The sequence below is a fragment of the Bombina bombina genome, chromosome 10, assembly GCF_027579735.1.
Source record: "Bombina bombina isolate aBomBom1 chromosome 10, aBomBom1.pri, whole genome shotgun sequence".
Lineage (NCBI taxonomy): Eukaryota > Metazoa > Chordata > Amphibia > Anura > Bombinatoridae > Bombina > Bombina bombina.
In genome coordinates this window covers 210,991,389-211,016,438 of record NC_069508.1, presented here as the reverse complement: position 1 = coordinate 211,016,438, position 25,050 = coordinate 210,991,389, and the positions used below count along the sequence as shown (strand labels likewise).

At 37.3% G+C, this 25,050-nt stretch overlaps 1 protein-coding gene across 1 annotated transcript in view; it reads right to left on the bottom strand.

Annotated features, from left to right (window-relative positions):
* CACHD1 (cache domain containing 1) overlaps positions 1-25,050 on the bottom strand; it is a gene marked incomplete in the record, with an annotated part of 574,801 nt that overhangs the window by 221,368 nt on the left and 328,383 nt on the right. Inside the window, 2 exon segments of the mRNA XM_053693675.1 lie at positions 4,109-4,232; positions 20,037-20,186. Of these exon segments, the coding sequence (XP_053549650.1) occupies positions 4,109-4,232; positions 20,037-20,186 (274 nt within the window).

The following is a 25,050-nucleotide window of genomic DNA, read 5'->3' as shown; positions in this document are numbered from 1 at the left end:
CACATCTGGATGGAGAGACCACTCCCCTGGATGTAAAGTCTGACGGCTGAGAAAACCGCTTCTCAATTGTCTACACCTGGGATATGAATCACAGATATTTGACAAAAGCTGGATTCCGCCCAAGAAAGTATCCAAGATACTTCTTTCATTGCTGAAGGACTGTGAGTACCTCCTTGATGATTGACATATGCCACTGTTGTGATATTATCTGTTTGAAAACAAATGTAATGTTCTCTCTTTAAAAGCCTGAAGAGCTCTGAAAATAGCACAGAGTTCTAAAATATTGATTGGTAACCTTGCCTCTTGAGGTTTCCAAACCCCTTGTGCTGTCAGAGACCCCCAGACAGCTCCCCAACCTGTAAGCCTTGTATCTGTTCTGATCACAGTCCAGGTAGGACGAACAAATGAGGCCACTCGAACAATAAGGTGATGGTTTAACCACCAAGTCAGAGAGAATTGAGTGTTGGGATTTAAGTAAATCAGTTGTGATATTGGAGTATAATCCCTGCACCATTGGTGCAACATGCAAAGCTGTAGAGGTCTCATATGAAAACGAGCAAAGGGGATCGCGTCTGATGCTGCAGTCATGAGACCTAAAACTTCCATGCACATAGCCACTGATGGGAATGATAAAGACTGAAGGTTTAGACAAGCTAAAACTAACTTCATTCGTCTCTTGTCTGTCAGAGAAAGAGTCATGAACACTGAATCTATCTGGAAACCTAAAAAGGTGACCCTTGTCTGAGTAATCAAGAAACTCTTTTGTAAATTGATCCTCCAACCATGTCTTTGAAAAAACCACACTAGATGTTTCATGTGAGATTCTGCTAAATGAAAAGATTGAGCTAGTACAAAGATATCGTCCAAATAAGGGAACACAGCAATACCCTGCTGTCTGATTACAGACAGAAGGGCACCGAGAACCTTTAAAAAGATTTTTGGAGCCGTCACTAGGCCAACTGGAAAAGTGACAAATTGGTAATGCTTCTCTAGAAAAGAGAATCTCAAAAACCGATAGTGGTCTGGATGAATCGGAATGTGAAGATAAGCGTCCTGTAAGTCTATTGTGGACATGAAATGACCTTGCTGGACAAAAGAGAGTAGTCCTTATAGTCACCATCTTGAAAGTTGGGACTCTTGCAAAACAATTAAAAAAATGTCAGATCCAGAATTGGTCTGAACGAATCCTCTTTCTTTGGGACAAAGAATAGATTTGAATAAAAACCCAAACCCTGCTCCTGCAGAGGAACTGGAACAGTCACCCCTGAAATCTCTAGGTCTGAAACGCATTTCCGAAATGCCTGAGCCTTCAAAGGGTTTGTTGGAACATGAGAAAGAAAGAAAGAATCTTCCCATGGGAGGTCTTATTCTGAAACCTATTAGATACCCCTGAGAAACAATATTCTGAATCCACTCATTTTGAACAGAAACTGCTCAAATGTGTTGAAATAATTTCAATCTGCCCCCACCAGTTGAACTGGTTTGAGGGCCGCACCTTCATGCAGTCTTAGGGACAGGATTTGTTTTTTTATAAGGCTTGGATTTATTCCAACTTGGAGACAAAAGGAACGAAAACGATTGGGAGCTTTAAATTTACCCTTAGATTTCTTATCTCGGGGCAGAAAAACTCCCTTTCCCCCGGTGATAGTGGAGATAATAGAATCCAATTGAGAACCAAATAAATTACTATCTTTATCATTCATGGTAGTAATCTAGATTTAGACACCATATCAGCATTCCAAGATTTAAGCCATAAAGCCCTTCTAGTAAGAATAGCTAAAGACATAGATTTAATATCAATCTTAATATCAAATATAGCATTACAGATAAAATGATTAGCATGTTGAAGTAAAAGAACAATGCTAGACAATTCAGGATCTATTAACTGTTGAGCTAAACTGTCCAACCAAAAAGTTGAAGCAGCAGCAACTTCAGCCATAAAAATGTCAGGTCTAAGAATATAGCCAGTATTTAAATATGCTTTTTTAAGATATGATTCAATTTTCCTATCTAAAGTATCCTTAAAAGAAGTACTATCTTCCATAGGAATAGTATTACTCTTGGCGAGAGTAGAAATAGCCCCATCAACCTTAGGGACTTTTTTCCAAAACTGCAAATTAGCCACAGGTAAAGGATATAGCTTTTTAAACCTAGAAGTAGGGTTAAAAGAAGCACCAAGTTTAAACCATTCCTTAGTAAACATATGAGAAATAGCGTTTGGAATAAGAAAAACATCAGGAGTAACCTCAGAAGTTTTAAAAACAGAATTTAAATGTTTTCTATTATTGTTATCAAGAGGACTCGATTCCTCAATATCCAAAGTAAACAATACTTCCTTTAATAAAGAACGAATATATTCAATCTTAAAAAGAAAGGTAGATTTATCAATTTCAATCTCTGAGGTAAAATCCTCTGAGCCAGAGAGTTCATCAGCAGCAGAATATACTTCAGTATGCTTTTGATCAATACAAAATTAATCAGATATATGAGAAGTTAGGATAGACCTGCAATATAATCTTTTATATCTACAGGAATATCATGTTCATTAGACTGTGAAGGTTTAACAGTAGATGTATTTGTACATAGAAACATTATCAGCATGTAATAATTTCTCATAGCAAGTGCCACATATTTGAGCTGAAGAAGTAAGTTCAGCTAATTTACAACATACACACTTAGCTTTGGTAGATATGTTTTCAGGCAGTTTGGTTCCTACAGTAACATCAGAGACAGGATCAGTCTGAGACATCTTGCAAAATGTAACAAAAAAGAAAAAATAACATTTAAGCATATTATCCAATTTCCTTAAAGTAACAGTTTCAGGAATGGGAAAAAATGCTTATGATAAAATTAATGTAAAAAAATCAAAAGCAAGCAACCTAGCCCTCGAAGAACAAATGAGAGCAGAGAGCAAAAGGCGAGACTTAATATAACAAATTTTGGCGCCAAGAAAGGCGCAAATACAGAGAAAACTTTTGGCCCCAAACAAGTGAAATGACACGACTCACATCATATCCGGCGTGACTTCACAACAAAAAAAACTTGCAACAAGAAAGTCGCAAGAAATAACGCGACTCACGTCACGCGCGACTTTGTGCCAAAAATGTCACAATAAAAAGTAACATTTTGCGTCATCGCGAGCCTAAGCTCGCTAAAATTTGAAAAAAACAGACTCCAAGTTACAAGTAAACTGGAACCCCAGGTAGGTCTAAAAACTCCTATAAACATAATTTCCATGCTGAAACAGTTAGACTGTAACGGGAAATACACAGACCTGACTCATGGCAAATATATACAATATACATTTAAAACTTTATAAGATAAAGTGCCAAACATAGCTGAGAGTGTTTTAAAAAATAATATATACTGACCGTGTAAGACACCCATCCACATATAGCAGACAGCCAAACCAGTACTGAAACGTATCAGCAGAGGTAATGGTAGAGGAGTATAATGTCAATCTGTAAAGGGAGGCAGCAGATGAATCCCTGCAACCGATTTACAGAGAGCCCTAGAATAGATTTCCCATAGGCGAATGTATGGCATCATTAGGCAAATACTCCCTTCACAACCCTCAGACAAACACTGTACTTAGAGAGGAACTGAGCTTCAATATGCTCAGAAGCGCCTATCACAGACGAAATCAAGCACATCATGCTTCACCACCTCCATTAGGAGGCAAAGTTTGTAAAATGAGTGAGGTAGGAGGTGTATTTATAGGCATTTTGAGGTTTGGGAAACTTTGCCCCCTCCTGGTAGGAATATGCATTCCATACGTCACTAGCTCATGGACTCTTGCCACTTAAATGAAAAAAAAAATGAGGAGACTGTCCCTTTAACCATTTCACTGAACAGTGATTTACAGACAAAATAAAACAGTACATGATGGCACGTTACTCAGTCGTGTACTTGCACAAAGCTAAAATACTATCCTCTTGCTGTGTTTCCAGTAATTGACTCTCTCACGTTCTCTCTAAAAGTCATAGGCATCTGCAGAATCTCCCACCTCAAGTTATAAATAGTTTAACTATGTGTCCCTTATAGACAATAAGCTGCTTTAAGAGTTTACATTCACAAGTCTAACACTTACACATTTATACTCACTCACCTTAAGATATTTTGTCGGACCAAAGCAAACTTTGGAATATTTTCATAATGTATAATATCTGTGTGAAGTGCAGGTTCTGTCAACAAGTATGGCCGGGCCAGAAATGGATGCATCAGCGTATACCCTAGAAAACATGCCGCATATATTAATGGTCAGAAAAACTGATCCTAGAAATATAAAATAATATACTTCGTACCAATGTTACTACTATACAAACTCCTTATTATAAACCTTAAAGTTTCAAAATAAATTCTAGAGATAATGTATTCAAAGCAAATATCAGTACATTTAGCCACCAATTAGCAAGTGCTACCCAGGTGCTGAACCAAAAATGAGCTGGCTCCTAAGCTTACATTCCTGCTTTTTCAAATAAAGATACCAAGAGAACAAAGAAAAAATAGAAATAAATTAGAACGTTGCTTAAAATTGCTGCTCTATCTGAATCATGAAAGGAAAAAAATTGGGTTTCATATCCCTTTAAGAAAAAAAGTTTAAAAGGACACTAAAGTCACAATTAAACTTTCAGGATTCCGAAAGAGAATGCAATTATAAGCAACTTTCTAATTAATTCCATAATTAAAATTATGCACAGTATTTTTATATTCACATTTTCTGAGGTACCAGATCCTACTCAACATCTGCTGGGAAATGGGGAAAAAATGTCAGAAATAAATCAAATGCTTGTTTGAAATTAAGGGTTATTACTTGCTAATTATATCATCCTACTGTGTTTAATGGTCAGACAAATATATGACACTCTTACCTTTGTTTATTTCTTCCAAAAAAAGGGAAATTATATCTGAAAGAATTCTGTTACAGATCCTATAATTATGCTGTTACTACACTACTGACTTACAAAATGCCAACACAGGTACAAATCCGGAATTCCAAAACCCAGAACCTAAACTTTTCTATTCATATCTTTTTTTATTATTATTAAAAACTACCATTTCACCCCGCAATTAAGTGACAAACCTCTACCTGAATCTTTGGGGGGTTTCTTGTTATGTTCTAATAATGCCCCTTAATATTCAAAACAACTTACCTTTCTAATTACAGTACTATGTATACAACAGTATGTACCATTAGATTACATGAATAACCTGTATATCAACATATTACCTGTCTGATTACTGTACTGTCTGTCTGTCTGAGGGTGCTGTGTATAAACATGATATAAAACTACCTGTAGGTTACATGTATAAGCTGTATTATATAACATATAAATATTACTGTCTGATTACTGTACTGTCTGTCTGAGGGTGCTGTGTATACACATGATATAAAACTACCTTTAGGTTACATGTATAAGCTGTATTATATAACATAAATATTACTGTCTGATTACAGTACTGTCTGTCTGAGGGTGCTGTGTATAAACATGATATAAAACTACCTTTAGGTTACATGTATAAGCTGTATTATATAACATATAAATATTACTGTCTGATTACTGTACTGTCTGTCTGAGGGTGCTGTGTATAAACATGATATAAAACTACCTTTAGGTTACATGTATAAGCTGTATTATATAACATATAAATATTACCTGTCTGATTACTGTACTGTCTGAGGGTGCTGTGTATAAACATGATATAAAACTACCTTTAGGTTACATGTATAAGCTGTATTATATAACATATAAATATTACCTGTCTGATTACTGTACTGTCTGTCTGTATGAGGGTGCTGTGTATAAACATGATATAAAACTACCTTTAGGTTACATGTATAAGCTGTATTATATAACATAAATATTACTGTCTGATTACAGTACTGTCTGTCTGAGGGTGCTGTGTATAAACATGATATAAAACTACCTTTAGGTTACATGTATAAGCTGCATTATATAACATATAAATAGTACCTGTCTGATTACTGTACTGTCTGTCTGAGGGTGCTGTGTATAAACATGATATAAAACTACCTTTAGGTTACATGTATAAGCTGTATTATATAACATATAAATATTACTGTCTGATTACAGTACTGTCTGTCTAAAGGGTGCTGTGTATAAACATGATATAAAACTACCATTAGGTTATATGTATAAGCTGTATTATATAACATATAAATATTACCTGTCTGATTACAGTACTGTCTGTCTGAGGGTGCTGTGTATAAACATGATATAAAACTACCTTTAGGTTACATGTATAAGCTGTATTATATAACATAAATATTACTGTCTGATTACAGTACTGTCTGTCTGAGGGTGCTGTGTATAAACATGATATAAAACTACCTGTAGGTTACATGTATAAGCTGTATTATATAACATATAAATATTACCTGTCTGATTACTGTACTGTCTGTCTGTATGAGGGTGCTGTGTATAAACATGATATAAAACTACCTTTAGGTTACATGTATAAGCTGTATTATATAACATATAAATATTACCTGTCTGATTACAGTACTGTCTGTCTGAGGGTGCTGTGTATAAACATGATATAAAACTACCTTTAGGTTAAATGTATAAGCTGTATTATATAACATATAAATATTACTGTCTGATTACAGTACTGTCTGTCTGAGGGTGCTGTGTATAAACATGATATAAAACTACCTTTAGGTTACATGTATAAGCTGTATTATATAACAAATATTACTGTCTGATTACAGTACTGTCTGTCTGAGGGTGCTGTGTATAAACATGATATAAAACTACCTTTAGGTTACATGTATAAGCTGTATTATATAACATATAAATATTACTGTCTGATTACAGTACTGTCTGTCTGAGGGTGCTGTGTATAAACTGATATAAAACTACCTTTAGGTTACATGTATAAGCTGTATTATATAACATATAAATATTACTGTCTGATTACTGTACTGTCTGTATGAGGGTGCTGTGTATAAACTGATATAAAACTACCTTTAGGTTACATGTATAAGCTGTATGATATAACATATAAATATTACCTGTCTGATTACAGTACTGTCTGAGGGTGCTGTGTATAAACTGATATAAAACTACCTTTAGGTTACATGTATAAGCTGTATTATATAACATATAAATATTACTGTCTGATTACAGTACTGTCTGTCTGAGGGTGCTGTGTATAAACATGATATAAAACTACCTTTAGGTTACACGTATAAGCTGTATTATATAACATATAAATATTACTGTCTGATTACTGTACTGTCTGTCTGAGGGTGCTGTGTATAAACATGATATAAAACTACCTGTAGGTTACATGTATAAGCTGTATTATATAACATATAAATATTACCTGTCTGATTACTGTACTGTCTGTTTGAGGGTGCTGTGTATAAATATGATATAAAACTACCTTTAGGTTACATGTATAAGCTGTATTATATAATATATAAATATTACTGTCTGATTACTGTACTGTCTGAGGGTGCTGTGTATAAACTGATATAAAACTACCTTTAGGTTACATGTATAAGCTGTATTATATAACATATAAATATTACCTGTCTGATTACAGTACTGTCTGTCTAAAGGGTGCTGTGTATAAACTGATATAAAACTACCTTTAGGTTACATGTATAAGCTGTATTATATAACATATAAATATTACCTGTCTGATTACAGTACTGTACTGTCTGAGGGTGCTGTTTATAAACATGATATAAAGCTACCTTTAGGTTACATGTATAAGCTGTATTATTTAACATATAAATATTACTGTCTGATTACTGTACTGTCTGTCTGAGGGTGCTCTGTATAAACATGATATAAAACTACCTTTAGGTTACATGTATAAGCTGTATTATATAACATAAATATTACCTGTCTGATTACAGTACTGTCTGTCTAAAGGGTGCTGTGTATAAACATGATATAAAACTACCTTTAGGTTACATGTATAAGCTGTATTATATAACATATAAATATTACCTGTCTGATTACAGTACTGTACCGTCTGTCTGAGGGTGCTGTGTATAAACATGATATAAAACTACCTTTAGGTTACATGTATAAGCTGTACTATATAACATATAAATATTACTTGTCTGATTACAGTACTGTCTGTCTGAGGGTGCTGTGTATAAACATGATATAAAACTACCTTTAGGTTACACGTATAAGCTGTATTATATAACATATAAATATTACCTGTCTGATTACTGTACTGTCTGTCTGAGGGTGCTGTGTATAAACATGATATAAAACTACCTTTAGGTTACATGTATAAGCTGTATTATATAATATATAAATATTACTGTCTGATTACTGTACTGTCTGAGGGTGCTGTGTATAAACTGATATAAAACTACCTTTAGGTTACATGTATAAGCTGTATTATATAACATATAAATATTACTGTCTGATTACAGTACTGTCTGTCTGAGGGTGCTGTGTATAAACATAATATAAAACTACCTTTAGGTTACACATGTATAAGCTGTATTATATAACATATAAATATTACCTGTCTGATTACAGTACTGTCTGTCTGAGGGTGCTGTGTATAAACATGATATAAAACTACCTGTAGGTTACATGTATAAGCTGTATTATATAACATATAAATATTACCTGTCTGATTACAGTACTGTCTGTCTAAAGGGTGCTGTGTATAAACTGATATAAAACTACCTTTAGGTTACATGTATAAGCTGTATTATATAACATATAAATATTACCTGTCTGATTACAGTACTGTCTGTCTAAAGGGTGCTGTGTATAAACATGATATAAAACTACCTTTAGGTTACATGTATAAGCTGTATTATATAACATATAAATATTACCTGTCTGATTACAGTACTGTCTGTCTGAGGGTGCTGTGTATAAACATGATATAAACTACCTTTAGGTTACATGTATAAGCTGTATTATATAACATATAAATATTACTGTCTGATGGTGCTGTGTATAAACATGATATAAAACTACCTTTAGGTTACATGTATAAGCTGTATTATATAACATATAAATATTACTGTCTGATTGCAGTACTGTCTGTCTGAGGGTGCTGTGTATAAACTGATATAAAACTACCTTTAGGTTATATGTATAAGCTGTATTATATAACATATAAATATTACTGTCTGATTACAGAACTGTCTGTCTGAGGGTGCTGTGTATAAACATGATATAAAACTACCTTTAGGTTACATGTATAAGCTGTATTATATAACATATAAATATTACCTGTCTGATTACAGTACTGTCTGTCTGAGGGTGCTGTGTGTAAACATGATATAAAACTACCTTTAGGTTACATGTATAAGCTGCATTATATAACATATAAATATTACTGTGTGATTACTGTACTGTCTGAGGGTGCTGTGTATAAACATGATATAAAACTACCTTTAGGTTACATGTATAAGCTGTATTATATAACATATAAATATTACTGTACTGTACTGTCTGAGGGTGCTGTGTATAAACATGATATAAAACTACCTTTAGGTTACATGTATAAGCTGTATTATATAACATATAAATATTACTGTCTGATTACAGTACTGTCTGTCTGAGGGTGCTGTGTATAAACTGATATAAAACTACCTTTAGGTTACATGCATAAGCTGTATTATATAACATATAAATATTACCTGTCTGATTACAGTACTGTCTGTCTGAGGGTGCTGTGTATAAACATGATATAAAAACAGAATTTATGTTTACCTGATAAATTACTTTCTCCAACGGTGTGTCCGGTCCACGGCGTCATCCTTACTTGTGGGATATTCTCTTCCCCAACAGGAAATGGCAAAGAGCCCAGCAAAGCTGGTCACATGATCCCTCCTAGGCTCCGCCTTCCCCAGTCATTCGACCGACGTAAAGGAGGAATATTTGCATAGGAGAAATCATATGATACCGTGGTGACTGTAGTTAAAGAAAATAAATTATCAGACCTGATTAAAAAAACCAGGGCGGGCCGTGGACCGGACACACCGTTGGAGAAAGTAATTTATCAGGTAAACATAAATTCTGTTTTCTCCAACATAGGTGTGTCCGGTCCACGGCGTCATCCTTACTTGTGGGAACCAATACCAAAGCTTTAGGACACGGATGAAGGGAGGGAGCAAATCAGGTCACCTAGATGGAAGGCACCACGGCTTGCAAAACCTTTCTCCCAAAAATAGCCTCAGAAGAAGCAAAAGTATCAAATTTGTAAAATTTAGTAAAAGTGTGCAGTGAAGACCAAGTCGCTGCCTTACATATCTGATCAACAGAAGCCTCGTTCTTGAAGGCCCATGTGGAAGCCACGGCCCTAGTGGAATGAGCTGTGATTCTTTCAGGAGGCTGCCGTCCGGCAGTCTCGTAAGCCAATCTGATGATGCTTTTAAGCCAAAAAGAGAGAGAGGTAGAAGTTGCTTTTTGACCTCTCCTTTTACCAGAATAAACAACAAACAAGGAAGATGTTTGTCTAAAATCCTTTGTAGCATCTAAATAGAATTTTAGAGCACGAACTACATCCAAATTGTGCAACAAACGTTCCTTCTTTGAAACTGGATTCGGACACAAAGAAGTCACGACTATCTCCTGGTTAATGTTTTTGTTAGAAACAACTTTCGGAAGAAAACCAGGTTTAGTACGCAAAACCACCTTATCTGCATGGAACACCAGATAAGGAGGAGAACACTGCAGAGCAGATAACTCTGAAACTCTTCAAGCAGAAGAAATTGCAACCAAAAACAAAACTTTCCAAGATAATAACTTAATATCAACGGAATGTAAGGGTTCAAACGGAACCCCCTGAAGAACTGAAAGAACTAAATTGAGACTCCAAGGAGGAGTCAAAGGTTTGTAAACAGGCTTGATTCTAACCAGAGCCTGAACAAAAGCTTGAACATCTGGCACAGCCGCCAGCTTTTTGTGAAGTAAAACAGATAAAGCAGAAATCTGTCCCTTCAAAGAACTTGCAGATAATCCTTTCTCCAAACCCTCTTGTAGAAAGGATAGAATCTTAGGAATTTTTATCTTGTTCCATGGGAATCCTTTAGATTCACACCAACAGATATATTTTTTCCATATTTTATGGTAAATTTTTCTAGTTACAGGCTTTCTGGCCTGAACAAGAGTATCAATGACAGAATCTGAGAACCCTCGCTTTGATAAAATCAAGCGTTCAATCTCCAAGCAGTCAGTTGGAGTGAGACCAGATTCGGATGTTCGAACGGACCTTGAACAAGAAGGTCCCGTCTCAAAGGTAGCTTCCATGGTGGAGCCGATGACATATTCACCAGGTCTGCATACCAAGTCCTGCGTGGCCACGCAGGAGCTATCAAGATCACAGATGCCCTCTCCTGATAGATCCTGGCTACCAGCCTGGGGATGAGAGGAAACGGTGGGAATACATACGCTAGTTTGAAGGTCCAAGGTGCTACTAGTGCATCTACTAGAGTCGCCTTGGGATCCCTGGATCTGGACCCGTAGCAAGGAACCTTGAAGTTCTGACGAGAGGCCATCAGATCCATGTCTGGACTGCCCCACAACTGAGTAATTTGGGCAAAGATTTCCGGATGGAGTTCCCACTCCCCCGGATGAAATGACTGACGACTCAGAAAATCCGCTTCCCAATTTTCCACTCCTGGAATGTGGATTGCAGACAAGTGGCAGGAGTGAGACTCCGCCCAATGAATGATTTTGGTCACTTCTTCCATCGCCAGGGAACTCCTTGTTCCCCCCTGATGGTTGATGTACGCAACAGTCGTCATGTTGTCCGATTGAAACCGTATGAATTTGGCCTTTGCTAGCTGAGGCCAAGCCTTGAGAGCATTGAATATCGCTCTTAGTTCCAGAATATTTATCGGGAGAAGAGATTCTTCCCGAGACCAAAGACCCTGAGCTTTCAGGAGTCCCCAGACCGCGCCCCAGCCCACCAGACTGGCGTCGGTCGTGACAATGACCCACTCTGGTCTGCGGAAGCTCATCCCCTGTGACAGGTTGTCCAGGGACAGCCACCAACGGAGTGAATCTCTGGTCCTCTGATCTACTTGTATCGTCGGAGACAAGTCTGTATAATCCCCATTCCACTGACTGAGCATGCACAGTTGTAATGGTCTCAGATGAATTCGCGCAAAAGGAACTATGTCCATTGCCGCGACCATCAAACCTATTACTTCCATGCACTGCGCTATGGAAGGAAGAGGAACAGAATGAAGTACTTGACAAGAGTTTAGAAGTTTTGATTTTCTGGCCTCTGTCAAAAAAATCCTCATTTCTAAGGAGTCTATTATTGTTCCCAAGAAGGGAACTCTTGTTGACGGAGATAGAGAACTTTTTTCTACGTTCACTTTCCACCCGTGAGATCTGAGAAAGGCCAGGACGATGTCCGTGTGAGCCTTTGCTTGTGGAAGGGACGACGCTTGAATCAGAATGTCGTCCAAGTAAGGTACTACTGCAATGCCCCTTGGTCTTAGCACCGCTAGAAGGGACCCCAGTCCCTTTGTGAAAATTCTTGGAGCAGTGGCTAATCCGAACGGAAGTGCCACAAACTGGTAATGCTTGTCCAGAAAGGCGAACCTTAGGAACCGATGATGTTCCTTGTGGATAGGAATATGTAGATACGCATCCTTTAAATCCACCGTGGTCAAGAATTGACCTTCCTGGATGGAAGGAAGAATTGTTCGAATGGTTTCCATTTTGAACGATGGAACCTTGAGAAACTTGTTTAGGATCTTGAGATCTAAGATTGGTCTGAATGTTCCCTCTTTTTTGGGAACTATGAACAGATTGGAGTAGAACCCCTTCCCTTGTTCTCCTAATGGAACAGGATGAATCACTCCCATTTTTAACAGGTCTTCTACACAATGTAAGAATGCCTGTTTTTTTATGTGGTCTGAAGACAATTGAGACCTGTGGAACCTCCCCCTTGGGGGAAGCCCCTTGAATTCCAGAAGATAACCTTGGGAGACTATTTCCAGCGCCCAAGGATCCAGAACATCTCTTGCCCAAGCCTGAGCGAAGAGAGAGAGTCTGCCCCCCACCAGATCCGGTCCCGGATCGGGGGCCAACATCTCATGCTGTTTTGGTAGCAGTGGCAGGTTTCTTGGCCTGCTTACCTTTGTTCCAGCCTTGCATTGGCCTCCAGGCTGGCTTGGCTTGAGAAGTATTACCCTCTTGCTTAGAGGATGTAGTACTTGGGGCTGGTCCGTTTCTGCGAAAGGGACGAAAATTTGGTTTATTTTTAGCCTTGAAAGACCTATCCTGAGGAAGGGCGTGGCCCTTACCCCCAGTGATATCAGAAATAATCTCTTTCAAGTCAGGGCCAAACAGCGTTTTCCCCTTGAAAGGAATGTTAAGCAATTTATTCTTGGAAGACGCATCCGCTGACCAAGATTTTAGCCAAAGCGCTCTGCGCGCCACAATAGCAAACCCAGAATTTTTAGCCGCTAATCTAGCCAATTGCAAAGTGGCGTCTAAGGTGAAAGAGTTAGCCAATTTGAGAGCATGGATTCTGTCCAAAATCTCCTCTCTTTATTGAGCGCCTTTTCTAGTTCATCGAACCAGAAACACGCTGCTGTAGTGACAGGAACAATGCATGAAATTGGTTGTAGAAGGTAACCTTGCTGAACAAACATCTTTTTAAGCAAACCCTCTAATTTTTTATCCATAGGATCTTTGAAAGCACAACTATCTTCTATGGGTATAGTGGTGCGTTTGTTTAGAGTAGAAACCGCCCCCTCAACCTTGGGGACTGTCTGCCATAAGTCCTTTCTGGGGTCGACCATAGGAAACAATTTCTTGAATATAGGGGGAGGGACGAAAGGTATGCCGGGCCTTTCCCATTCTTTGTTTACAATATCCGCCACCCGCTTGGGTATAGGAAAAGCTTCGGGGGGCCCCGGGACCTCTAGGAACTTGTCCATCTTACATAATTTCTCTGGAATGACCAAATTCTCACAATCATCCAGAGTAGATAACACCTCCTTAAGCAGAGCGCGGAGATGTTCCAATTTAAATTTGAATGTAATCACATAAGGTTCAGCTTGTTGAGAAATTTTCCCTGAATCTGAAATTTCTCCCTCAGACAAAACCTCCCTGGCCCCCTCAGACTGGTGTAGGGGCACTTCAGAACCAATATCATCAGCGTCCTCATGCTCTTCCGTATTTTCTAAAACAGAGCAGTCGCGCTTTCGCTGATAAGTGGGCATTTTGGCTAAAATGTTTTTGATAGAATTATCCATTACAGCCGTTAATTGTTGCATAGTAAGGAGTATTGGCGCACTAGATGTACTAGGGGCCTCCTGTGTGGGCAAGACTGGCGTAGACGAAGGAGGGGATGATGCAGTACCATGCTTACTCCCCTCACTTGAGGAATCATCTTGGGCATCATTTTCTCTAAATTTTGTGTCACATAAATCACATCTATTTAAATGAGAAGGAACCTTGGCTTCCCCACATACAGAACACAGTCTATCTGGTAGTTCAGACATGTTAAACAGGCATAAACTTGATAACAAAGTACAAAAAACGTTTTAAAATAAAACCGTTACTGTCACTTTAAATTTTAAACTGAACACACTTTATTACTGCAAATGTGAAAAAGTATGAAGGAATTGTTCAAAATTCACCAAAATTTCACCAGTGTCTTAAAGCCTTAAAAGTATTGCACACCAAATTTGAAAGCTTTAACTCTTAAAATAACGGAACCGGAGCCGTTTTTATATTTAACCCCTATACAGTCCCTGGTATCTGCTTTGCTGAGACCCAACCAAGCCCAAAGGGGAATACGATACCAAATGACGCCTTCAGAAAGCCTTTTCTATGTATCAGAGCTCCTCACACATGCATCTGCATGTCATGCTTCCCAAAAACAAGTGCGCAATAGAGGCGCGAAAATGAGGCTCTGCCTATGATTAGGGAAAGCCCCTAGAGAATAAGGTGTCCAATACAGTGCCTGCCGGTTATTTTACATAATTCCCAAGAATAAAATAATTCCTCAAAGCTATGAAGTATTAAAAATGCTTATATATCAATCGTTTTAGCCCAGAAAATGTCTACCAGTCTTAAAAGCCCTTGTGAAGCCCTTTATTCTTATGTAATAAAAATGGCTTACCGGATCCCATAGGGAAAATGACAGCTTCCAGCATTACATCGTCTTGTTAGAAATGTGTCATACCTCAAGCAGCAAAAGTCTGCTCACTGTTTCCCCCAACTGAAGTTAATTCCTCTCAACAGTCCTGTGTGGAAACAGCCATCGATTTTAGTAACGGTTGCTAAAATCATTTTCCTCTTACAAACAGAAATCTTCATCACTTTTCTGTTTCAGAGTAAATAGTACATACCAGCACTATTTTAAAATAACAAACTCTTGATTGAAGAATAAAAACTACAGTTAAACACCAAAAAACTCTAAGCCATCTCCGTGGAGATGTTGCCTGTACAACGGCAAAGAGAATGACTGGGGAAGGCGGAGCCTAGGAGGGATCATGTGACCAGCTTTGCTGGGCTCTTTGCCATTTCCTGTTGGGGAAGAGAATATCCCACAAGTAAGGATGACGCCGTGGACCGGACACACCTATGTTGGAGAAACTACATTTAGGTTACATGTATAAGCTGTATTATATAACATATAAATATTACTGTCTGATTACTGTCTGTCTGAGGGTGCCGTGTATAAACATGATATAAAACTACCTGTAGATTACATGTATAAGCTGTATTATATAACATATAAATATTACCTGTCTGATTACAGTACTGTCTGTCTGAGGGTGCTGTGTATAAACATGATATAAAACTACCTTTAGGTTACATGTATAAGCTGTATTATATAACATATAAATATTACTGTCTGATTACTGTACTGTCTATATGAGGGTGCTGTGTATAAACATGATATAAAACTACCTTTAGGTTACATGTATAAGCTGTATTATATAACATATAAATATTACTGTCTGATTACAGTACTGTCTGTCTGAGGGTGCTGTGTATAAACATGATATAAAACTACCTTTAGGTTACATGTATAAGCTGTATTATATAACATAAATATTACTGTCTGATTACTGTACTGTCTGTATGAGGGTGCTGTGTATAAACATGATATAAAGCTACCTTTAGGTTACATGTATAAGCTGTATTATATAACATATAAATATTACCTGTCTGATTACTGTACTGTCTGTCTGAGGGTGCTGTGTATAAACATGATATAAAACTACCTTTAGGTTACATGTAAAAGCTGTATTATATAACATATAAATATTACTGTCTGATTACAGTACTGTCTGTCTGAGGGTGCTGTGTATAAACATGATATAAAACTACCTTTAGGTTACATGTATAAGCTGTATTATATAACATATAAATATTACTGTCTGATTACAGTACTGTCTGTCTGAGGGTGCTGTGTATAAACATGATATAAAACTACTTTTAGGTTACATGTATAAGCTGTATTATATAACATATAAATATTACTGTCTGATTACTGTACTGTCTGTCTGAGGGTGCTGTGTATAAACATGATATAAAACTACCTTTAGGTTACATGTATAAGCTGTATTATAATAAGTAAATATTGTCTAAATGACATGTTTACACGTGGTCACGTTTTAGAGATGCAGATATATAAAAAATATTCCAAAATTCAAACATTTTCTGGTCCCAAACAGTTTGGATGAATGATTTCCTACATGTATATTTATATACAGGTGGCCCTCGGTTTACAACGGTTCAATTTGCACCGTTTCAGAATAACAACCTTTTTTTCCAGTCATGTGACTGCTATTGAAAAGCATTGAGAAGCAGTGCATTGATTAAAATAGCTAGTAGGTGGAGCTGTCCGCTTGTGTTGCAGCAAAGCCAAGCAAGCTGAAATTAATCAGTTTAACCAGACCTGAGCTATCGAGCAGATTTCAAAGGAACAAGATCTTCCTCTCTATAAATCAGTCCAGATTGGAATGCATAGAAAGTGAAAGTGAAATCTGTGGTGTGTGATTAATTTATTAGGTTTATAATGCTGTTTAGCATTAAAAGTCTTCATTTCAAAGCTTTAAAAATAATGTATTAGGTGTTACTTATGACAATTTTGAGAGGGGCCTGGAACCTAACTACCTCACTTCCCAGTGACTTACATTATAAACTGGGTTTCAATTTACAACGGTTTCGATTTACAACCATTCCTTCTGGAACCTAACCCCGGCGTAAACTGAGGGCTACCTGTATATGACAAAAGTACGTTTAAAAATGACACAATAAATGATTTAACGCAATCATTTGAGGGGGTTTATAATTGCATGAAAAGGGCTAAAACACTAAAAAAAAAAATCAGGTAAAGAAAATCTCCCGATATGCTAAGGTCTAGTTTCCATTGCTGCTGTATACTGTGTAAACTAGTGGTAGCATAAAATATTTCCATAGGCTTTAATGGATATACTTGTTTACTAAAGTTTTACACAGTTTACCACAGCAATAGAAACTAGGGCTTAACAGTGCAACCAATCATAACCGTGTTTGTGAACTGTGCGTTGTTAATCCAATTAATTTACAGTTGTTCAAACACTGGCCCCTAGGACTCTCCAATAGTGTGACCCTTAGCACAGTTACACGCTTCTTATCAGGTTAATCCTAAATGTATTTGGTCCAAACTTGGTACATCTGAATAGAATATATTCCAATTGAATTTATTAATAGTAAATAGCATCTTGTGTATTTCTTTTTAAATTAGAAAATTGACTGTAATCAAATTTCATTTTGAGGAGTTATTTTAAGCAGAAGTCTGAGCACAAGGTGATTTGGAACACAGACAACCCCATTGTAACTGACTGGCCCAATGAATAAAAAGTTTGGACACCCTTACTCTAACTCAAAGGGACATTGTATGCAAAACGTTTTTATCATGCATATTGAAAGTGACAGTTTACCCAAAAAACGTTCTCTCTTTTAATTTGATCCCATTGATCCATTTTACCTGCTGGAGTGTATTAAATGGTTTACAAATAGCTCTTTAGCCTTTATTTTGGCATTTGAAATAGCCGATTTAGCCTGTAGTATATCCCAACCTATACTGAAGTTTCTATACCTAGGTATAGGGAAATATGTAAACTTAGCGAGTAGAATAAATTACACTCACAGAGGGAGGTGGAAGAGATAAAACTTTCAATTGTTCTTTCTAAGTTTTGTACAGAGACAGAGATAAGAAAGGGAAGCATTTGAGTGATAAGATCTGATCTGTCACCAAGATTAACCTATTTTGATGGGCTGTGGTTTCAAAGAGCAAATCCAGCTATTTCTTTTGCAGAAAGAAGCGTAAATGAGCAATTTCTCATACATTTTATACGCTGCAGCTGGTATAACAAGTCATGGGGAACACATTCAGGAAAAAAACAACTTTACAGTGAACTGTCCCTTTAAAGAAGAAAATTTCACCAAGCAGAAAACATTGTTTTTTGCCTTGAAAAAAAGTGATAAATGCAATACTCCAGTATCAGTTGTGCGAATACCCATTGATTGATAAAAACACATCCCACAACTTTATTGGTGGAGAGGGACATGCCTCTGCAAGCCAAAATATGGTTTGTTCTGGACAGGAACACGCATACAAAAATGCAATAGACTCTGAGATGCTATCAGTTACACAGCCAAAAGGAAGAACGTTACTACAACGCCTCTGTAAATCAACATCTGCCTAAAATGCAACGAACGGCTTGTGCACAATTTGACTGGCTACCTTAATCTATATGACAGTCACATCTCTAGTTTTTTTTTATAATTTGCTTGCACTTTACAATTCATCACTAATATCTTATCTACCTCTTTTTGTATCATTTGATGGAACCTAGCTCTTTCCATGGAGCATACTCAGCTAGGCTCAGGAGTGAGCATGTGACAAGCTATATGAAGAGCATTGCTGCCATACAGTGCTCAACACATGCACACTCCGGAGCATATTTGAGTACACCGTCATGGAAAGAAGTTAAGTTTCAACAAACAATAATAAGAGAAAAGTAAAATTGTACATTTTTAGAAAATGAATGTGAGTTTTAATTAATCACCATTGTTTATTTTTATAGCATCAAAAAGTCCTGAAAGTTTTTTCCCCCAACTTCCATGCCCCTTTAAATTTGAAAAAAAAAAGAAAACAAATATCCAGCGATGCAGAAAGAATGGGCATAGCAAGTTGTATAATACGTCTCTTGACTAGGGAGACAAACGATTTGTTTAACGGGACAGCGAACACTTTGTAATTACAAGACCTTTCTGTTGTGCTTCTATAGAACATCATATCAGCCAAAAATAAACCTTTTTAAAACAAAGATATTGTTACTTGCATTTATTTATCAATAGCCAAACTTGCTTGCCAATCTGGGCTTTAGTCTGCAGACATGGCTAGCTGCTGTTATAACAGTATAAAATAAATTGTTTTGCCGTTGTTATCAGCTAAAGCCAATTAGGGACAGGTATGTAGCAGAGTTGGCCTTGATAATTCAGCAGACTGCATTTTACGTTCTGAGAATTAGAGAATCCAGAATTTTCAGTGCTAAACTACACGAAAAGGGATGAAAATAAATAATGAAAGTACACTGCAATGTTCTTTCATTACACATAACTGAACATTTTATTAAATCTCAAGCTGTTTACTGTCCCTTTAAAACTAACTTAAATGATATGTGTGACAGAACATCTCCCAGCGTCTAATGCATTGTCCTGTGATTACTTTAGTATTTGGCTTTGTTACAAAACCGCAGTTAGTCTGCCAGCCTCACAGCAATAACGTTGTTTGCCTAACAGGTTGGTCTATCGGCCGTTTGATCTGTTTCAGAGAATCACTTCTGTAGAAGTACATTTAATAATTACCTGGTTTAGAAGCAAATATGTTAAGTTGGAAGACCGGTTTTTAACAGCTGCTGCCTGATAACCTTTGAGCCACCATCCCTTCTTTTTATTCCATAAAATAAATACATGGATGGAGTAAAACAATATTCGTATTTAGTTACAAACAACACAAATGTAAACTCCTACATATAAACAAAGTACCTTTGTTGTCTATCAGAAATGTGTAGGATGCCAGCGAGTCCTGATAATACGTGACGTCTTCCAGTATATAAGCCAAGTTAACGTCTACACCTACAATTCCCAGCAGGAGGTTTCCAAAGTAGCACGGTTTGCTGACAGTCATTATTAAACCTAATAGAAAAAAGCAGAATATCACACAAAATAAGAATTCTACAGACAAACATGACCAGACAACCAGGATTTAGAGGAACACAAAACACAAAGTGCCGTTTCAACTGAATCATTTTGTATTTTTCTGCGTTCAAGAAATATTAAATCTGCAATATAAAATAACCGTGAAACACAAAGCTGGCGCAGTTTATCCATTCTCTTAATGAAGCTGCACGGATCCTACGGTGTGTGCGACTGGACTGTAATCCTCATCTCATACAGAGTTAGTTCTTATGTCCTGCTAACAAGGTATCATGTAACTTGTGTTCTAATTAATGGTTCTTCAACTTAGAGGGACAGTAAACCTCAAAAATAATGTTATATAATCTGCACATAGTGCAGAATTATATAACATTATATTAGCGCAATCTTTATAAAACCTAATATTCCCTTTTAATTTAAAAAAAAACCAACATAATTTATGTAAGAACTTACCTGATAAATTAATTTCTTTCATATTGGCAAGAGTCCATGAGCTAGTGACATATGGGATATACAATCCTACCAGGAGGGGCAAAGTTTCCCAAACCTCAAAATGCCTATAAATACACCCCTCACCACACCCACAATTCAGTTTAACGAATAGCCAAGCAGTGGGGTGATAAAGAAAGGAGTAGAAAGCATCAACAAAGGAAATTTGGAAATAATTGTGCTTTATACAAAAAATTATAACCACCATAAAAAGGGTGGGCCTCATGGACTCTTGCCAATATGAAAGAAATGAATTTATCAGGTAAGTTCTTACATAAATTATGTTTTCTTTCATGTAATTGGCAAGAGTCCATGAGTTAGTGACATATGGGATATCAATACCCAAGATGTGGAGTCTTCCACTCAAGAGTCACTAGAGAGGGAGGGAATAAAAATAAAAACCGCCAAGGAACTAGCAGAAGTCTTCTGACCTTTCCTAGGACCAGAAGATAAAACAAATAGACTAGAAGTCTTCCTGAAATCTTTAGTAGCTTCCACATAATATTTAAAAGCTCTTACCACATCCAAAGAATGTAAGGATCTCTCCAAAGAATTCTTAGGATTAGGACATAAAGAAGGGACAACAATTTCTCTACTAATGTTGTTAGAATTCACAACCTTAGGTAAAAATTGAAAAGAAGTCCGCAAAACTGCCTTATCCTGATGAAAAATCAGAAAAGGAGATTCACAAGAAAGAGCAGATAACTCAGAAACTCTTTCTAGCAGAAGAGATGGCCAAAAGGAACAACACTTTCCATGAAAGTAAAAAAAGTAAAAAAAGTAAAAGAAAGTAGTTTAATGTCCAAAGAATGCATAGGCTCAAATGGAGGAGCCTGTAACGTCTTCAGAACCAAATTAAGACTCCAAGGAGGAGAAATTGATTTAATGACAGGCTTCATACGAACTAAAGCCTGTACAAAACAGTGAATATCAGGAAGTATAGCAATCTTTCTGTGAAATAAAACAGAAAGAGCTGAGATTTGTCCTTTCAAGGAACTTGCAGACAAACCCTTATCCAAATCATCCTGAAGGAACTGTAAAATTCTAGGAATTCTAAAAGAATGCCAGGAGAATTTATGAGAACACCATGAAATGTAAGTCTTCCAAACTCTATAATAAATCTTTCTAGAGACAGATTTACGAGCTTGTAACATAGTATTAATGACTGAGTCAGAGAAAGCGTTCAATTTCCACACCTTCAAATTTAATGATTTGAGATCCTAATGGAAAAACGGACCTTGAGATAGTAGGTCCGGCCGTAACGGAAGTGGCCAAGGCGGGCAACTGGACATCCGCACCAGATCCGCATACCAAAATCTGTGTGGCCATGCTGGAGCCACCAGCAAGACAAAAGACTGTTCCATGATGATTTTGGAGATCACTCTTGGAAGGAGAACTAGAGGCGGGAAGATGTAAGCAGGAAGGTAACACCAAGGAAGTGTCAGTGCATCCACTGCTTCCGCCTGAACATCCCTGGACCTGGACAGGTATCTGAGAAGTTTCTTGTTTAGATGAGAGGCCATGAGATCTATCTCTGGAAGACCCCACATCTGAACAATCTGAGAAAATACATCTGGATGGAGAGACCACTCCCCTGGATGTAAAGTCTGGCGGCTGAGATAATCCGCCTCCCAATTGTCTACACCTGGGATATGCACCGCAGAGATTAGACAGGAGCTGGATTCCGCGCACGTATCCGAGATACTTCTTTCATAGCTTGGGGACTGTGAGTCCTACCCTGATGATTGACATAAGCCACAGTTGTGATATTGTCTGTCTGAAAACAAATGAACGGTTCTCTCTTTAGCAGAGGCCAAAACTGAAGAGCCCTGAGAATTGCACGGAATTCTAAAATATTTATTGGTAATCTCGCCTCTTGAGATTTCCAAACCCCTTGTGCTGTCAGAGATCCCCAAACAGCTCCCCAACCTGAAAGAATCGCATCTGTTGAGATCACAGTCCAGATTGGCCGAACAAAAGAGGCCCCTTGAACCAAACGATGGTGATCTATCCACCATGTCAGAGAGTGTCGTACATTGGGATTCAAGGATATTAATTGTGATATCTTTGAATAATCCCTGCACCATTGACTCAGCATGCAAAGCTGGAGAGGTCTCATGTGAAAACGAGCAAAGTGGATCGCATACAGTGCTGCAGTCATGAGACCTAAAACTTCCATGCACATAGCCACTGAAGGGAATGACAGACTGAAGGTGCCAGCATGCTGCCACCAATTTTAAACGTCTCTTGTCTGTTAGAGACAGAGTCATGGACACTGAATCTATCTGGAAACCTAAAAAGGTGACCCTTGTCTGAGGAATCAAGAAACTTTTTGGTAAATTGATCCTCCAACACTAGTTGATTCGTGTGAGATTCTGCAGTATGTAAAGACTGAGCTAGTACCAAGATATCGTCCAAATAAGTAAACACCGCAATACCCTGTTCTCTGATTACAGATAGTAGGGCACCCAGAACCTTTGAAAAGATTCTTGGAGCTGTTGCTAGGCCAAATGGAAGAGCAACAAGTTGGTAATGCTTGTCTAGAAAAGAGAATCTCAAAAACTGATAGTGTTCTGGATGAATCGGAATATGAAGGTATGCATCCTGCAAGTCAATTGTGGACATATAATGTCCTTGCTGAACAAAAGGCAGAATAGTCCTTATAGTCACCATCTTGAAAGTTGGTACTCTTACATAACGATTCAAAATTTTCAGATCCAGAACTGATCTGAACAAATTTTCTTTCTTTGGTACAATGAATAGGTTTGAATAAAACCACAAACCTTGTTCCTGAGGAGGAACTGGCATGATAACCCCTGAAGACTCCAGGTCTGAAACACACTTTAGAAAAGCCTGAGCTTTTATTGGATTTACAGGGATGCATGAGAGAAAAAATCTTCTCACAGGAGGTCTTACTTTGAATCCTATTCGATACCCTTGAGAGACAATGCTCTGAATCCAATGATTTTGGACAGATTTTATCCAAAAATCCTTGAAAAACCTTAATCTGCCCCCTACCAGCTGAGCTGGAATGAGGGCCGCACTTTCATGCAGACTTAGGGGCAGACTTTGGTTTCCTAAATGGCTTGGATTTATTCCAATTTGAGGAAGGCTTCCAACTGGAAGCAGATTCCTTGGGAGGAGTATTGAGTTTTTGTTCCTTATTCTGACGAAAGGAACGAAAACGGTTAGAAGCCTTAGATTTACCCTTAGGTTTTTTATCCTGAGGCAAAAAAAAACTCCTTTTCCTCCAGTGATAGTTGAAATAATAGAATCCAACTGAGAACCAAATAAATTATTACCTTGGAAAGAAAGAGATAGTAATCTAGATTTAGATGTCATATCAGCATTACAAGATTTAAGCCATAAAGCTCTTCTAGCTAATACAGCTAAAGACATGGATCTAACATCAATTTTGATAATATCAAAAATGGCATCACAAATAAAATTATTAGCATGTTGCAGTAAGCGAGTAATGCTAGATATGTCAGGATCCAATTCTCGTTGAGCTAAATTCTCCAACCAAAAAGTTGAGGCAGCCGCAACATCAGCCAAAGAAATAGCAGGTCTGAGAAGATGACCTGAATATAAATAGGCCTTCCTTAGATAAGATTCAAGCTTCCTATCTAAAGGATTCTTAAAGGAAGTACTATCTTCCATAGGAATAGTGGTACGTTTAGCGAGAGTAGAAATAGCCCCATCAACTTTGGGGATTTTTTCCCAAACTCTATAGATTTTGCTGGTAAAGGATACAATTTTTTAAACCTTGAATAAGGAATAAAAGAAGTACCTGGCTTATTCCATTCCCTATAAATCATATCAGAAATAGCCTCAGGAATAGGAAAAACCCCCGGGGAAACCACAGGAGGTTTAAAAACAGCATTTAAATGTTTATTAGACTGAACGTCAATAGGACTGGTTACCTCAATATCCAAAGTAATTAACACTTCTTTTAATAAAGAACGCATATACTCTATTTTAAATAAATAAGTAGATTTGTCTGTGTCAATGTCTGACGAAGGATCTTCTGAATCAGATAGATCCTCATCAGAAGAGGATAAATTATTATGTTGCTGGTCATTTGAAATTTCATCAGCTAAATGAGAAGTTTTAAAAGACCTTTTACGTTTATTAGAAGGTGGAAATGCAGACAAAGCCTTCAGGATAGAATCAGAAACAAATTGTTTAAAATTTACAGGTATATCATGTACATTAGAAGTTGAAGGAACATGTACTATTACTGATGGAAACACTATCTGCATGTAAAAGTTTATCATGACAACTATTACAAATGACATTTGGTGGAATAATTTCTACACTTTTACAACAAATGCACTTAGCTTTGGTAGAACCG